The sequence below is a fragment of the Sinocyclocheilus grahami genome, unplaced genomic scaffold (assembly GCF_001515645.1).
Source record: "Sinocyclocheilus grahami isolate Dianchi unplaced genomic scaffold, SAMN03320097.WGS_v1.1 scaffold280.1, whole genome shotgun sequence".
Lineage (NCBI taxonomy): Eukaryota > Metazoa > Chordata > Actinopteri > Cypriniformes > Cyprinidae > Sinocyclocheilus > Sinocyclocheilus grahami.
In genome coordinates, this window is record NW_015505459.1 from 659,264 (window position 1) to 676,267 (window position 17,004).

The 17,004-nt window shown below is 36.4% G+C and overlaps 1 protein-coding gene across 1 annotated transcript in view; it reads left to right on the forward strand.

Moving 5' to 3' along the window:
* scn12aa (sodium channel, voltage gated, type XII, alpha a) overlaps window positions 1-9,899 on the forward strand; it is a 49,163-nt gene extending 39,264 nt beyond the window's left edge. Inside the window, exons 20-26 of the mRNA XM_016292087.1 lie at window positions 1,893-2,015; window positions 4,240-4,512; window positions 5,875-5,928; window positions 6,455-6,596; window positions 6,690-6,790; window positions 6,881-7,151; window positions 7,464-9,899. Of these exons, the coding sequence (XP_016147573.1) occupies window positions 1,893-2,015; window positions 4,240-4,512; window positions 5,875-5,928; window positions 6,455-6,596; window positions 6,690-6,790; window positions 6,881-7,151; window positions 7,464-8,662 (2,163 nt within the window). The 3' untranslated portion in view covers window positions 8,663-9,899. The remainder of the gene's footprint in view (window positions 1-1,892; window positions 2,016-4,239; window positions 4,513-5,874; window positions 5,929-6,454; window positions 6,597-6,689; window positions 6,791-6,880; window positions 7,152-7,463) is intronic.
* The last annotated feature ends 7,105 nt before the right edge of the window (window positions 9,900-17,004 follow it).

Sequence of the window (17,004 nt, forward strand, 5' to 3'; positions counted from 1 at the left end):
CTAAAAACCCCCTTAGCCGTTGTAAATTCACTGTAAACCACGGCTTCACGGGGCTTACTGCTTTTATAAAACGGTTATTCCATATACGTAGTAAGGTTTCACAGAATTCTTCCACCAAACAATGTAGTTCCTCAGAAACAGTTGTGGTTCCAACAAAGTGGTTGCAGAGCAACACACAGAAGTAAACAAAGGTGTGTGTTTGTAGTGTAATTTACAACAGCTTCGAACGTGGCTCAGCCAATCAGAATCAAGGACCGGAACTATCCGTTTTATAAACCTCATTTAATCATGCTAAACCTGTAAAATGGACACAGACGTGGCCTATCGATTGAACACAAATGTTCTGAACTGTTTAATTGGATTCACAAATAAAACAGTTCATTTGTCAAACTGTAGGCTGTTTAGGTGTAACACGCATTATATTAACTTAATATTGCCAGAATTTAGAGTCCGTCTAAGCCATCCATAATTGACATTAAAGACATAATACTACAGTTTGAATTTGTTGACTTTTGTTTGCAAGTTTTAGTTTTGTATCATTCTGGTTTTGTGTTACTGACACCTCAGACCTTTTATGGCAGATTGTATTCAGAGCGATATCAGAATTGAGATGTTATGGCAAACACATTCTTCAGACACAGAGATAACTGCACAAAATACGCATAAAACAACCACACATGAACACCTGGCACAGCATCTGGAGTAGCTCAACTAAACACAAGTGTGTCTCACCTGATGCTCATCTGACCCACACAGATCTCCACACACACCTTTAACCATAGGGTAAGTTCACAGTTCAAAGGTCAGAGGTGAGCGAAGGCTCACGTCTGTATCTCAGCTGCACTTCTCTTCTCATCCACGCCGAGATATAAATGCCACTGTCTCTCTGTCAGCAATTCATTTCGACCTGTAATTTAACATGGTGTCAAGCTTGATATGTTTAATAATTACTCCCACAGGACCTTGGCTTTTATATCAGAATATAATCACTGTATCAAAGAATTATCTGGAGAAGATCAGTTACATTTAGGACTGTTAATAAAATCAAGAATTGACATTTTAAAGGTACATTACAGTGAGACGTCTTATGATACATTTAAAGAGCATTTAAGCCGAAATCTGTATTTTAACGTTTTTATTATTTAATTTTGTACTTTTATTTGTATCATTCAATCTTGGATTTCTGAAGTTGTCTTTTAGAGCAAATTGCACACAAATATCTTCTTTAGATATATTGCAGTGACAAGGAAAACTATAGAAATTGTTTTTTTATAAAGAACTGACCATTCTTGGGACTACATTTAATAATCCACAAATGGAATCTATAAACTGAATCTTAAACACTGTTTGGACTGATGAAAATCAAGCAAAAGAAAATCTGATCAAAAGAAATGATTTTAAAGAAAAACTCAAATTCTTTATAAAACCTCACTCTATTTTATATATATGCATATTGATTATGCATATATATTTGAGTATGTAGGTATAGACATTGATGTACATATGTGCATACTTGTCCGTGTTTTGTCTTCATTTCACCACATCAGCCGACCGTTCCTGTGGCCACAACCTGCCATTACAACAGAAAGCCATTCTGTTCTACACTGTCTGTCTACTCTGACTGTAGAATAGAGTGGAAACCTATTGTGATTTTAAACTGATTTGTAAAACTGATCTAATTTATGTCCCAATAAATGTGTTCCTATAGAATGTCCCAAAAGTGCAAAAAATATCAATTTTTCCTTTTATAAATAAATTGCATCTAGTTACATATTATAGTCTATTTAACATAAAAAGCCATTCAGAGAGGTGTTTTATTAATATTAATTAAAAAAATTCTTATTAATATTAAGTATTTTATTAAAAAGTAATCTATTTTTCTCCAATTGCAGGTGTCTTTGATTAGCTTGGTCGCTAACTCTCTGGGCTACTCAGACTTTGGGGCCATTAAATCTTTGAGGACTCTCAGAGCTCTGAGGCCCCTGAGGGCCCTGTCTAGATTCGAAGGAATGCGGGTAAGCTTACAGTTTTACAGGGAATTCACTGCGATTATACCGCCCTGCATAATATATGTTGAATGTCCAATACATTTCTTAAAAATGTTGGACTGCTGATTGCAACAATAGTGTCTGTTTTGCTCAAGCTCGTCACACTTTCACAAACTATGATGCATTTTGTTGCATTTTTGCTTTTGTGACAGCCATAAGGTGAAGAAGTCACGTATTATCACTTAATCAGCAGAAAAACTGCCACAAAGACACGATTCCTGTCTTCCTCTGTGCCAGACCACAACTATTTGTTCAATTGTCTGGCGATTTTCACATACGTATATGAATGATTCTGAAGACATTTTATGTTTCATCCTGATTACAAGGTTAGAATTATGACCAGTGACAGAAGAAAATGCAAACATAAACCTGATGTTTTCTGCTACATCTGTGGGTGTTTAGTACATCCAAACAAGCACAGAAAATGACAAATGTTGTTGTTTAAAAAAATGTATAATAATAATAAAAAATGAATGTATTTATAAACTTTTTAAATGTAAAGTTCATTAATATATTAAATTGAGTATTTACATATTGTAAGTTAATTGATGCATTTTGAATACTTAATTTTTGACGTTTTCATAAGTGCATTAAAGCTGATATAAATATAAATATATATATAAAATCTTCATTCTTATTTTGTGAACTTGTGAAAATTTTAATTGACACTTTTGAACCCAGCCTCATCAAATTTGTTAATACTAGGCTTTTTTGCAAATCAGCAAAAAAAAAAAAAAATTATTATCAGTAATTTAGTATGAATAGGATGGTTAAATTAAAGGGTTAGTTGACCCAAAAATGAAAATTAGCCCATAAATTACTCACCCTCAAGTCATCCTAGGTGTATATGACTTTCTTCTTTCAGACGAATCCAGTCGGAGTTATATTAAAAATTGTCTTTGATCTTTCAAGCTGTTTAATGCCACTCAGCAGGTGTTGCATGCATCAGTCCAAAAGAGGTTAAATAAAAAGCACCCATCCATAAAAAAGTGTCTCACACGGCTCCATTGAATATGGATATTTTGAATGTATCCATATCCAAAACATAATAATAACTTTAATGTAGCTTGCGCAGGGGGAAGTCGTGGCCTAATGGTTAGAGAGTCGGACTCGTAACCCAAAAGGTTGTGGGTTCAAGTCTCGTACAGGCAGGGATTGTAGGTGGGGGGAGTGAATGTACAGCGCTCTCTCTCCACCTGCAATACCACGACTGAGGTGCCCTTGAGCAAGGCACTGAACCCCCAACTGCTCCCCGGGCGCCGCAGCAAAAATGGCTGCCCACTGCTCTGGGTGTGTGTTCACTGCTGTGTGTGTGTGCACTTTGGATGGGTTAAATGCAGAGCACTAATTCCAAGTATGGCCACATGTCACTTCACTGTCACTGTCACTCACTGTTGTATACGAAAGCAGCTCTGGGCGGATGACGTATGAGGTCAGTGCTGCGCATGCGCCGGTGAGTCTTGTGAAAACCAACATTTGTTAACAAGAGCAAAGGAAGCAAATTTTCCTTACTTTAGCAAAGGAAAACCAGTCTCCTCTTGGCTTATTTCGAAATCCTCTGACATTCTTCTTTACAAATCCTCATTTTGTACTTCTAATTAGTGACCGTTGTTTTGTTTTGATCTCTCTGCTGCGCTTCCGCATTCGTCACTTCTGAACGGTGCATGTGCAAAGCTGACCTCATACGTCATCCGCCTGCACTGCTTCCGTGTACAACTGTTGGCGCAAGCTACATTAAAGTGATTATTACGTTTTGAATATGGATATTTTTCTTACAAAAACGCATCAATTCGCTACAGGAGGCCTTTGTTCACCCCCTGGAGCTGGGTGAGACACTTTTTTTTTATGGATGGGCGCTTTTTATTTAACCTCTTTTGGACTGATGCATGCAACACCCGCTGAGTGGCATTAAACAGCTTGAAAGATCAAAGACAATTTTTAATATAACTCTGACTGGATTCATCTGAGAGAAGAAAGTCATATACACCTAGGATGACTTGAAGGTGAGTAATTTATGGGCTAATTTTCATTTTTGAGTTTACTAACCCTTTAAATTAGCATGTCTTGAGAAATGCATAAAGTTTTATGTTATTTTTTTTTATTTGCTTTGGTGATCTAGCACTGTGGTTGGATGAAGTTACATTATGATTGCTTCCTGTATGGTATCACATCCCAATTTTCTGTCATCCAGGTGGTGGTGAATGCTCTGATCGGGGCCATCCCATCCATCATGAACGTACTGCTGGTGTGCCTGATCTTCTGGCTCATATTTAGCATCATGGGTGTAAATCTATTCGCTGGGAAATTCGGGAAATGTGTCAACAGGACAGGATACATTCTCAGTGTAACCCTGGTCAACAACAAGAGTGACTGCCAGTCCATGAATGACACCCAGTTCTACTGGACCAAAGTGAAAGTCAACTTCGACAATGTGGGCCTTGGATACCTCTCACTTCTGCAGGTGGTGAGTGTCTCGAGGGTTGTGCTCCATTCAGAATTGCACTGAGAATGATTTTACCGAGCTGCCAAACAGGATGCTATATAATAACTACAATTCAAATTCAAATGTAACCCTTGTTTCCAGTCAAAAGAGACCAGCCATTTAATAATTGCTTGTAAATCTCTTTTTATTATGCTATATTATCAACAAATATTGGATTCAATGCTTTTGTCAAAGTGCAAAAAGCATTATTTGTGGATAATTTTGGCAATTTAAAAAAATGCATAAGCGCAGATCTATGAGACCTATGATCATTCAGTTCCAAAAATACAAACTCTGCAATAATTGAAAGAAAACTAAAAAGTTGCTAAAGAAGTTGAAAGTTGCCAGAAAGACAGAATCCAATATTTGGTAAAAATATAGCAAAACAGTACATTTATAAGCATTTTTTGGAGACTGGTCATACCAAAAGTATAACAAGGTGAGAAAAAAATTCCCCAAAAGGTAGAAAAATTATACTATATTTTTAGAGGAAATGTTTATGCCCCATGTGAAATTAAATATCAACACATATTCAATATAATGTTTTTAGAAAATTTTAAATAATTTATTTTTAAACCATTGCTAATTGTTTTGAAATCAACCCCAAATTCAAGATAAGGGAGCAAAAAATGCTCCTGCACAATTAAAGTAAATCTGTTATGCAGATTCTTATGCACCTTTGTAGTGTAAATATGGCTTTTTGTTGATGTTCTTAAATTTGTATTGAAGTAATTGGTTAAATTTAAGTATTTGACAGAAAAGACAACACAGATACATTTAAGGAAATTTTGGAAATGATACATGTAAGGAAATTAGGCTATAAAAGTGAAAAGCTAATTTCTGACGCTGTTCCATTCCAATTCACGCTCATTAATGTAAAGGGAGCCAATTCTTAAATTCTGAACTCTGGACATCTTGAGCAGTTCAGTCCAGGAAGGACTTTTGGTGACTGTGCTGTAGAATCATCATATTTGTTAAGGTAGCCAAGCAACCAGAGTTTTTCAGGGGCCTGCAACTCCTCGCTGGGCCTTAACCTATCATTTACCTCTAGGAACAGTCTCTCAATCACCACAGGTAATAATTTCTGTAACCATGGCAACGACATCTAAAAATGGCCTAGCTTAATGGCGTTCATGCTGACTCTTGGTGAGTCACAACTCTTTGTCTTTACAGAAGGTATGAAACTTAAATGCGTAATTATCTCAGACTAAAAAGCCAAGTTTCGCTATGGTCAGGCTTGGAAAGAAATGTGCTCAGCTAGAAGCAGAACATATATTTGAATAAATTGAAAATCTTTCTCTTTTAGATGGACATTCAAGCATTCTTAAATATTTTGTTTTTCAGGCAACATTCAAAGGCTGGATGGAAATCATGTACGCTGCCGTCGATTCCCGTGGAGTAAGCATGTTCATTTCATTCCTGAAATTAATGACTTGCATCCAAATTCACAAAAGAACAACCTAGGTATTAACTACAAACTATCATAATCTTAAAAATAATAGTTCCAATTAAAAGAGAGTTCTTTGGAAAACCGGTTTGTCAAGAAAGCCATTCAAAGAGCCTAGAACATTTTAACCTCCAGAGAACCAATTAGGAACTCAGTTACCCAATGCTAGAAAAATTTCAACCCAAGGTGCTGCAAATAACTATTGAAGAAACGTCTAGGTTACTTGTGTAACTCTCGTTCCCTGAAGGAGGGAACGGAGACGTTACGTCAGTGACTGACGAATTGGGATCTCGCCCGAGAGCCCAATCACCTTCGAGTGTTAACCAAACAAGCCAATGACAGTTGGCGTGCGTGTTTCGCCACACGCACCCCATGTAGAACGTGACTGACTGAATGGGAACTTCATTTTAGAGCTTTAGACTGTCCGGAAAACCATCTTTGTGAGTCTCTAAGATTTATGTTGTTCTTGTTTGTCAGGTTGAGGAGCAGCCCGTCAAAGAGATAAACCTCTACATGTACATCTACTTCGTAATTTTCATCATCTTTGGATCCTTTTTTACCTTAAATCTGTTCATCGGTGTCATCATCGATAACTTCAATCAACAGAAAAGAATGATAGGTGTTTAAGTTTAACTTCTCTTCCAAAAGCATTTAGTTTACATTTATTGTGTCCCATGAAAAAAATAACATCTGCTTGTTCTCTGTACTAAAGGTGGCCAGGATATATTCATGACTGAAGAGCAGAAAAAGTACTACAATGCAATGAAGAAACTTGGATCGAAAAAGCCACAGAAGCCAATTCCAAGACCAGTGGTAAGATGATGAATTTGAACATTTTTGTAACTAAAAATCTCATACCGAATTCCCTTTCTAATTTCTCACCATAAACACATTTCCATCTAGAACATTTTACAAGGATTCTTCTTCGACTTGGTGTCCAAGCAAGCCTTTGACATTACCATCATGATGCTCATTATTCTCAACATGATAACCATGATGGTCGAGACTGATGAACAATCTGCTCGCATGGAGACCATCCTCAATAACATCAACCTGGCCTTCATTGTCATCTTTACCACTGAATGCCTCATCAAGATGTTTGCCCTCCGCTGTTATTTCTTCACCATTAGTTGGAACATATTTGACTTTGTAGTCGTTATTCTGTCCATCGTTGGTAAGTGCACGACTTTACAGTCTGGTAAGTGGTACGTGTGGCTAATTCAAGATACTTCCCTGCTGAAAAGACCAACTTGGTTTATACTGGTTAGCTCTTTGGTACGGGTCCATCTGGTCACCGTTATGGTGAAGCCAAAGAAGGATTGCTGGTTTGATTAAGTCAGTTAAGAAACTTTGCAGAGACACCAGCTTGTCTTTTCAACTGGGTTGTTGTGATCTGAGATGTTCATAGTGCCATTCCTCAAGAGATTTTCAAGCGAGTCCACCTTCTATGTGTTGATATCTGGTTTTAATTTGTCCTTCCTCTTAGGAATTGTCCTTGCTGACATAATAGAAAAATACTTTGTATCCCCAACTCTGTTTCGTGTGATCCGGTTGGCAAGAATAGGACGAGTTCTCAGACTAATACGAGCAGCTAAAGGAATAAGGACGTTACTTTTTGCCTTAATGATGTCGCTGCCGGCGTTGTTCAACATCGGCCTCCTGCTCTTCTTGGTCATGTTCATCTATGCCATTTTTGGCATGGCAAACTTCGCCTACGTAAAGAAGCAGGGCGGGATTGACGACATGTTCAACTTCGAAACCTTCGGGAACAGCATGATCTGCCTTTTCCAGATCACCACATCGGCCGGTTGGGATAACCTACTGGATCCCATTCTCAACAACTCTCCGGAAGAATGCAGCTCGAGTTACATCAACACCGGAACCAATACCAAGGGCAACTGCGGCAACCCCTCGGTAGGGATCACTTTCTTCGTCAGCTACATCATCATTTCCTTCTTGATCGTGGTCAACATGTACATCGCCATCATTCTGGAGAACTTCAGCGTGGCCACCGAGGAGAGCGCTGAACCTCTGAGCGAGGATGACTTTGAGATGTTCTACGAGGTTTGGGAAAAGTTTGACGTAGAGGCCACGCACTTCATCGAGTACTCCAAACTCTCGAGTTTCGCCGACAGCCTTTCCGAACCTCTGAGGATCACCAAACCCAACAGAATCAAACTCATCAACATGGATCTACCTATGGTGAGCGGTGACAGGATCCACTGCCTGGACATCCTGTTCGCCTTCACCAAGCGGGTCCTCGGGGAGACGGGAGAAATGGACGCTTTGAAGCAGCAAATGGAGGAGAAGTTCATGATGGCGAACCCTTCCAAGATATCCCACGAGCCCATCACCACCACGCTGCGGCGCAAGCAGGAGGAGATTTCGGCATTTCTGATCCAGCGTGCCTACCGGCGGCACCTGGTTAGACGGCAAATGAAGCAGGCGTCTTACCTGTACAAGCACATAAACCAAGACGCACACTGGTTGGAAGAGGACGGCGCTCCGGAGCGGGAAGGACTCATAGTGTCAATGATTAAAGAGCACTACGGTCCCGAGAAGGGGCCGCCGTACTTAGCTTGCTCTCCGCTGTCCTATGATGCTGTAACAAATTATCCTAGTGACCACTCTCAATCCAGTGAGCCTCATAAATCAGAAGAGACGTATGACGAGACCTTTCTTTAGGAACTCTTTTCTAAGTAACCCATCTTTGCTTGCTTTTTTTTTTTTTTACCATGTTTGGATGTGTGTAAATGTGTGTGTAAGTGTCTAATCAGGAGGAATCCAAATGCAAACAAGATTTCACTTTTTTAATCTGTAAGAAAATGTTTGGACAACCTGTTGTTTTTGTCACAAAATATGGCATGGAATCATGGGAAACGGACAAAAATGCATGGATGTAACTTTTCAGGTAGAGAATGTATTTTAGCTCAGATGTGTTGCACATATCGCAACTGTAATATTGTACAGATGTTATTTTGGTGGTTTGCTATAAAGCTTTACGCCAACATGTAGTTTTTCATTTCTCAGGATTAAGTGAGGAATGTTATCACTTTTTTTCACTTGATGAGAGTACTGGTGTAAGGAAAAGGCCCCTAAATGCAGTTGGAATGACTACAGTGGAAATTTCCTCTTACAAAGTTAATAATTTAGCATTTTTATCAGCGCTTGAGGAATTTTTGTTTTCTTGTTGAACACAAGTAGGAAACTGTGTTTTAAAATGGTTTAATGGACTACTTAAGTCAGTACATGTACATGTTCCTGATTTTATTATGCACAAGTGGTGCATGCTATTCCAAAGAAAGAATCGATGTAATCTTTCATCAAAATGAAACAACTTTCCTGGCTGATGTTATGTATTTCTCAACCCATTCTCTCCAACAGCTTCGCTCCATTTTGACATGCAACGCCTACTTTTAATGATTCAATCAATTCCCAGTGGATAAAAATCCAGAATCGCCTAAATTGTTCTGGGTTAAATATCCTGTTTCACTAAACTTACAGCAGTAAAATGTTGAATTAACTGAAATAAAATGGATATACAGCTATGTTTAATACAAAATTTGGATCAGCTGAAATTACCTTCAGCTCTTATGTTTTATTTAAGGGCTTTTTCTCAATATGTTGCCCATTGAAATGCTTTAGTCTGGATCATAGAAGATTGTCAGAGTGTCCTAATTACTCATAACCTCATCACTGTTTTTTTCCATGTCAGGAATATGAATTTACATGCATCAAATGCATTTCTGTGACTAAACTATATATTAACTAATATAATGTACATAAGCAAATGGGAAGAAAAGTACAGTTGTATCATCAACATCCATGTACAGGTATATCAATTTCTGTGTTCAACTCCTTTTTTTTATGAAACAATGCTGTCCTTTCCACAAATTGTTCTCTCTATTGTATTTTATTTCAAAGGGCATTTATGAAACATGAAACACAATAAATAATTTTCATGTCTACATTTGAATAAAATCCTGATGGACTGAGGGATGGATGACAATCTCATATTTGCAATCTAATTTTGTCATGTTACATTGACACACAAATTGCATCAGCTGAATGCCCAGAATGACAAAAAAACATTTTAAATTGTGAGATAAACTTACAGTTGTGAGGGAAAAAAAGTCTACAAAATAGTCATTTAACTATATAGGCAAGCACCAAACAAAATACTTTCTTGGCCCTTTTTAAGTTCATCATTTCTCAACCTGAACATGGGTCTGTAAGCAGCTACTGTCTGTCTTCTGAACATTAATCACCATTTTGACCAGCCTTCCTTTACTTTGGTGGGACCAAAAAATGGGCGCTGCATTCTCAACAGTGCATGTGGCAGTTTTTGTTGATTTTGCGTAGTTTGTACTCTCAGCTCTTGGTTAGGGAGCCAATTTGGCTTCGTCCCCTGGGAGTTTGCCCTTTCTCCAGCCCAGGGTGAGGGTGTTCAAATCCTCCAGACCAGCTGGACCCCCAGGATAATCCCAGCAGAAAATAATCACTTGTTTTAATTACACACAAATGCACTCATACTTAAGTTCGCTCAGTCACAGACCTCCAAACTGCTACCTTTTACAAATGCAGCTGCCTTTTGCATTTTGGAAAGGTGATGTTTTCAGAGTTTATTTTCAATGATTTTTACATTCTATTGGAAAAAAATAATGTCTTAAAGTGATTTAAAAATAATAATGTTGGGATATTTTGAATTTATGGGATGATTGTGATGGGTGGAACATCTTGAATCAAAAAGCCACCTTTGCTTTTTTTATTTTATGTGATAGCCAGAATGTTTAGCATGAAGAAATTATATTATATTTTTATATATATATATATATATATATATTGAACTTGGCACCTCAGAATTTCAGTGACTGTGTAACATTTTCCCTGACCTAGCATTTCCCAGACACACATTTTTTCTACTTTTTATTTTATTTGGTACTTTATGCTATCCGTATAAAATGTTTACAACTTTTTGTTTCTCCATTTAGTTTCTGCACATGCTTTCATTTGAATTCTTTGTGTCTCTGGATCGCTTGAAAGAAATCCACTTTAATGAATGTGTCTGCGTAATTGATCTGATGTTTAAACATCTGAACATGTGGCTGGGATTAAGCTCGACTACAGGAAACCCATTATTACAGATTAAAATGCACTATAAATAATTACACACACACATGTTTCTGTCATCTTCTATAAAAATAATCTAAATTACCAAAAAAAGTGATAATTTTTTAAAAGAACATAAAAACAGAAAGTGCTTTGGTATTTTTGATTTGGAACACAAAAAGAACGCAATCAATGAGTAAATGTGATTAGAGCTAGATTAGTCCCAGAGTGACTGATTAAGTTTGTTCACTTAAGGATGTGAACGCTCTTAAGCAGGATACATGTGTTTGTGTTCCCGTTGCCATGGTCACCCTGTTCTAATGATTGAAAAGCTCCACTTGATTGGTCTCGCTTTATGATTATGTTAGCAAAAAAACTAAACAAAAAAAACCAATAGAAATTACAAATAAGTCAAAGCTTGTAGGAAATGGTTCTATTGATCATTTATGCACATTCAACTCCATCATATATTCAAATTATATTAAATTCTATTATGTATACAAAATAAACATAAAATTCTATTTTATGATTACAATATGAATTTGACATAATAGGTTTTTTTCATTAGTAACCCTAAAGCACCAAATCAGCTCCATCTTATATTCAAAGTATATGATGTATATATATGATTTGATGAATAATATAAAATATAATGTAAATATATTTCATTACTAACACTAAAGCACTAGGTCTAACTCTCATATATTCAATTTTTGATGCATACATGTATATCTATCTATCTATCTATCCATCATCCATCCAGCCATCCATCCATCCATCCATCCATCCATCAATCCATCCATCCATCCATCCATCCATCCATCCATCCATCCATCCATCCATCCAGCCATCCATCCATCCATCCAGCCAGCCATCCATCAATCCATCAATCCATCCATCCATCCATCCATCCATCTATCCATCCATCCATCTATCTAATACATAGTATAATATAAATATTAAATTACATTACTAAAATTAAAGCACTACTCTAGCGCTGCAATAATTTGATGATGTCACTTCTTCAAATATTTTGTCAGAAAGCTCAAAGCAGTGGATGAGGAGGAGAAAGACAGACCGACAGTATGCATTAGTGTGTATTGCATCATTATACAGTACCTTGCAACATTTGTTGGTTTATTGCTATTGCAATGTCTTTGGTAGACATTTGGGAGATAAACCAAATATAGTATGTATGCATAAAGAATATTTGAATGTTGAGGAATAGGAAATAATAACTAATCCTTAAACAAATGCATGAATGAATAAACGTTCATATTATGACATCGTGGAGCACTACAGCCGGAAATGTGATTCCAATTCTTGAAATACAAAAGCAAATGTGTACAGCACCATCTTCCGAGAAACAAAACAATTCATAATGTGATCATAATAATCCGCCATAGAAAAAATGCAATTAACGGCATCCATCTGTTGGTGCAGTGCTGGCTTAGAAAGGTTTGGAGAAATCCTGACCCGGAGGGGAGCTCCGCTTATTTCCACTGAACTCAGAAAGAGCTCTTTCCTGAAACAGCCCTTTTGTTGTTGTTGTTCTTCTTTTTATTTCATTCCATTTTTTTCTGGCCATTATTTAATCTTGAATATTCATGCGTAAGAAACAAAGTACGATCAAGTCATGACTTTGACATGAACTATAGCCATTAAAAAGTTGTTGAAAGTATTCCACACTGCAACAGTAGCCTTAAGTTGCATATTATTATAAAGCAAATTGTTAGCTTACATAGCTGCAGTCTAACATGTTATTTCTCATCTCATTGTCTGTGTCACGTCACTTACCAGATGTTTTCTTTCCGCCAAGCCAGTTGAAATGTGTGTAAGGGAGAGATTTGAGAGTTGCAGTAGATTTTGCTTGAACAAAGATTTACATTTTGGTTTGTTTCTCACACAAATCCATTCGGAGACTTCAGAAATCTTGGAATCTAGTGCACAAGTGTGGACTATATAAATGGCTTGACAAGTGCAGCTGTATTTCCTGTATTAACATACTTCCTATTCAAACTGGAAGTGGAGGCGGAACATATTAAAGGTCTTTATTCTTTTTTTTTTACAAAAGCCAATAGCCTTCAGTTTATGTAAAAGCCATGAACTTTGATTTGCAGCTTGCTATTGCCAGTCATCAGTGGGTGGGTCATTCTCATTCTAGAGAGCCTCTGATTGGTCAAAACGAGTGAGTGCAGGATGAGTCACAGTAAAATTTGAATTTTTAAAAAAGCTCTCATATACTGTATATATATATATATAATAGCTCTGCTTCAAAACACTAGAACATGGATTTTTAAATCAAGAAACATTTATTTGAGAATCAAAATGACATAATAGATTGTTTTCTGAGAAATGTATCAAAATTTTCAAACGTTTTCATACATCACTGATATTTTTGTTTTTGTTTTAAGCATAAAATAACTTAATTTGGCTCAATTCCAACAGATTTACCAAGCTGTCATTCAAACAGTATATATACAAATAAGAAAAAGGCAAAACACGCCTAAGCTGGATATAGGCTACAGCAGTCCGGCTTAATTAAATGGCACAACAGCCAGCTCTCTTTTAACACAGACTTTTAAGAAGGGATGGATGCAGGGTGCGAACTACGGGGGAGCTCGGCTCCCCTTAATAAGACACGGGCTCCCCTGAAAACTTGATTTGTGAAATTTTGGGGGGTCTCAAAAAATATTGACAATGTGTTATTTTGACTTGCAATTTCAGTTTTGTGTAATGTGATCATCGTGGATTATTATGTGTAAAATTGCAAAAATATCATGCATGACAGCGATTTAAACTTAATTCACTTCAAAAAAGATAACTATGCATACTATTCTTGTCATGAGCATCAATGCTCCCTTAGCCTGTATAATACAGCATGTGGTGTATGCAATGCCTCATCTTACCTCATAGTTTTTGTTAGTAAAAGATTTGTCATTGTTTCTTACTGTTTTATTGTTGTTGTGCTTTTTAATTGAAAATAACAATGAATCCATCTTTTGTTTTAGTCTTAAACAGTGAAAGGTGTATAGATGTAAGCAAAACAGACAATTAACTTTTATTGTAAAACGTGACAAGATCGGCGAAAATGAAAGCATCCCAATCCCGGCTTATAACATAGTAAAAGAGGAACTCCCGTTCACAAAATTCAGATCACAAATAATACTACTGATGAAAAAGAATTTCCATATAACTATGAACTATGATAAAAGTTCATCAGCATGCATTGATTATGATTAATCCCAAAAAAAACGTGCTCATGCGACCAACTGAGAAAGTTAGTCGCAAAAGAGCGACCAGTGGGAAGAATGAGTCAGGAGCCCTGAATTGCCCAGCTCCCTCTGTCAATGATCTAGCACCCCCTCAGCACCTGCGTTCAAAATTCTCTGGCGCCGCCCCTGCTCTGTGAGAAAATGAACGTGTGGTGCGAGCGGCTGGATATGGCAAGCCAAGAGGTTCACATTTACGCTATAAGTAAATGTGAACCTTTTGGCTTGCCATAGCTGGAACTGGACGAGATGAAGCTGAGTGATGAACTATGAAATAGTAGCATATTAATTATTGGGGTGGGCGATCAGATGTCAGCTGTGGCTCAGCCACTGGTTAGCATGTCTATTTTAAGCAGGTTGTGTTGTGACTGAGGATTTCAGTCATTTGTCATTCGTGCTCTGTTATTGTAGATCCTTAGAGGGACAGAGGACTCTGGCGAGATATATCTGCGGGTATTAAATATTTGGGACTGTCCATATGTCCCGTCTCCTAACCTTGCAGTCAACATCTGTCCCTTCCCGTCTGGAGTCAAAACACTTCTTCAGGGTTTATTTATGTGAAACAGAGAAATAAAAGATGCTTCAACTACACCATTTAGCAGATCTGATGACGTTATTTATATACATCACACATCAACACCTGATAGCATACAAAGTTTGGCTTCAACTAAATTTGCACAACTTGCACTGCAATACTTTAATCATATTTCAAATCCCTGATTTGATAATAGAGAAATCCAACTTTATTCAATTGATAAGATGGAGATGAGGGAAGAAGATACATGTACCACACAAACAAACAAACATAACCTAAATCAAACACAAGCGAGGAAGGTTTGCATGTCCTCAGAGAACAGTTCATCTGAGCCTCAGAAGCCATTGAACCTGCGGATGCTAGACTCAAAGCTAAACACTTTGTGAAACGCACCGAGCACCTGGCAATCAAATTCAGAGCACCTTCTGTTAAAAACTAAAACACCAGAAAATCTCCGTAAATCACAGAAAAGCAGCTGGGTATTAAATTATATTGCTACCACAAACCAGAATAAAATACTTTCGATATATTTATATATAAAAAAAGTCACAATATCTGAGGTATATCTAATCACTGAGCGCATGACGGTCGAGATTCAGTGATCGTGTTAGTGTTACGCTGACCAGTGAGTCTGATAAAAGCTGCCCGTTCCTGATCAACACTGGAGTCCATGAGATGATTGAAGAGTACAGCACTATGGACATTCAGTCTTCAACGCTGGCGTTATTGCGGGAAACAGGCGAGCTTGGAGATATCGCCACTGTTGAGATGTAAATCCAGAAACGTCCGGGTCATATTACATCCCAAAAATCAAAAGAAAAAAGAAGAAATCTCAAAACTAATGATGTAGAAAAACAATGAAGCCTATTTTAGGACAGTTTTTTTAATCTCAGCACATTTTGTTTCTGTTAACGTAATGCAAAAAACCCTATTATTGTTACTGTATTACTGCCATGCAAGAAAAACTATTTAAATTGTTAAGCACAACTGTGAATATATTTTAGAGTAATTTTATTTGTATTTAACAAATTAAAAAAAAATATATCAGTATTTTTTCGCATTACAGTAATGATAATTTGGGGGAGATAATTTTTGCTCAACTCTGACATTAATGCTTTAAGAAATAAGACCTTTATTTTCTGCTAAATTAAATGTTGTGTAAAGAGAATGAAGCCTACTTTAGGACAGTTATGATTTTTTTAATTGATGCCATTTTCATTACATTTCAGCACTTTTTTTTCCATTAACGTAAAAAACTCAAATTACTCCTGAATTATAACTTATTACTGTGATGCAACAAAAATATATTTAAATTGTGAAACACTACTGTAAATATATTTTAGGTTAACTTTTGTTGTATTTAACATCAATTAAAAAAAAAAAAGAATTCAGTATTTTTCGCTTACAGTAATGATAATTTAGAGGAGATAATTGACTATGACATTAATACTTTAAGAGCCAAAAAAAAAAAAAAAAAGTAATTAAAAAAATCATATTACTTTGATGCAAGAAAAATATATTTAAATTGTTAAAACAATTGTAAATATTTTAGGTTAGTTTTTTTAAATTGTATCTAACATTAATAATAAAAAAAATTGCATTAAAGGTAATGATAATTTGAGGAAGAAAACTGTTGCTTAATTATGACAAGAATTTTATTTTCTGCTAAACTAAACGTTTTACATAGAAACATAGAAAGTTATATATATATAACACATTATTATTTCAGCCCAATTTGGCACATATAAGAAATTTCCTTTTACTGTGATGTAAAAAAGGGGAAAATCCCCTTATTCTCATTTCTGTGATGCGAGGAAATATATATTAAATTTGTAAAGCACACCTGTAAAAATATTTAAGGTCGTTTTCTTGAACCAAATTCCTTAAACTAATTTAAAAGAAGTAAAAAAAAAAAAAAAATCAATGTGATATCTTCATTAAAGTATTGGTTTTGCATTATGCTAATGATATGCTAAAATGGGCTTAACAGTTATGAAAATAATGCCACAGTGCAAAAAATATTGGCGCTAAAAACAAGCTACATTTTCATGAATGTTTAACTCTACTTTTCGTTTCGATTTTCAGGTGACTCATGACCCAGATTTGTCCTG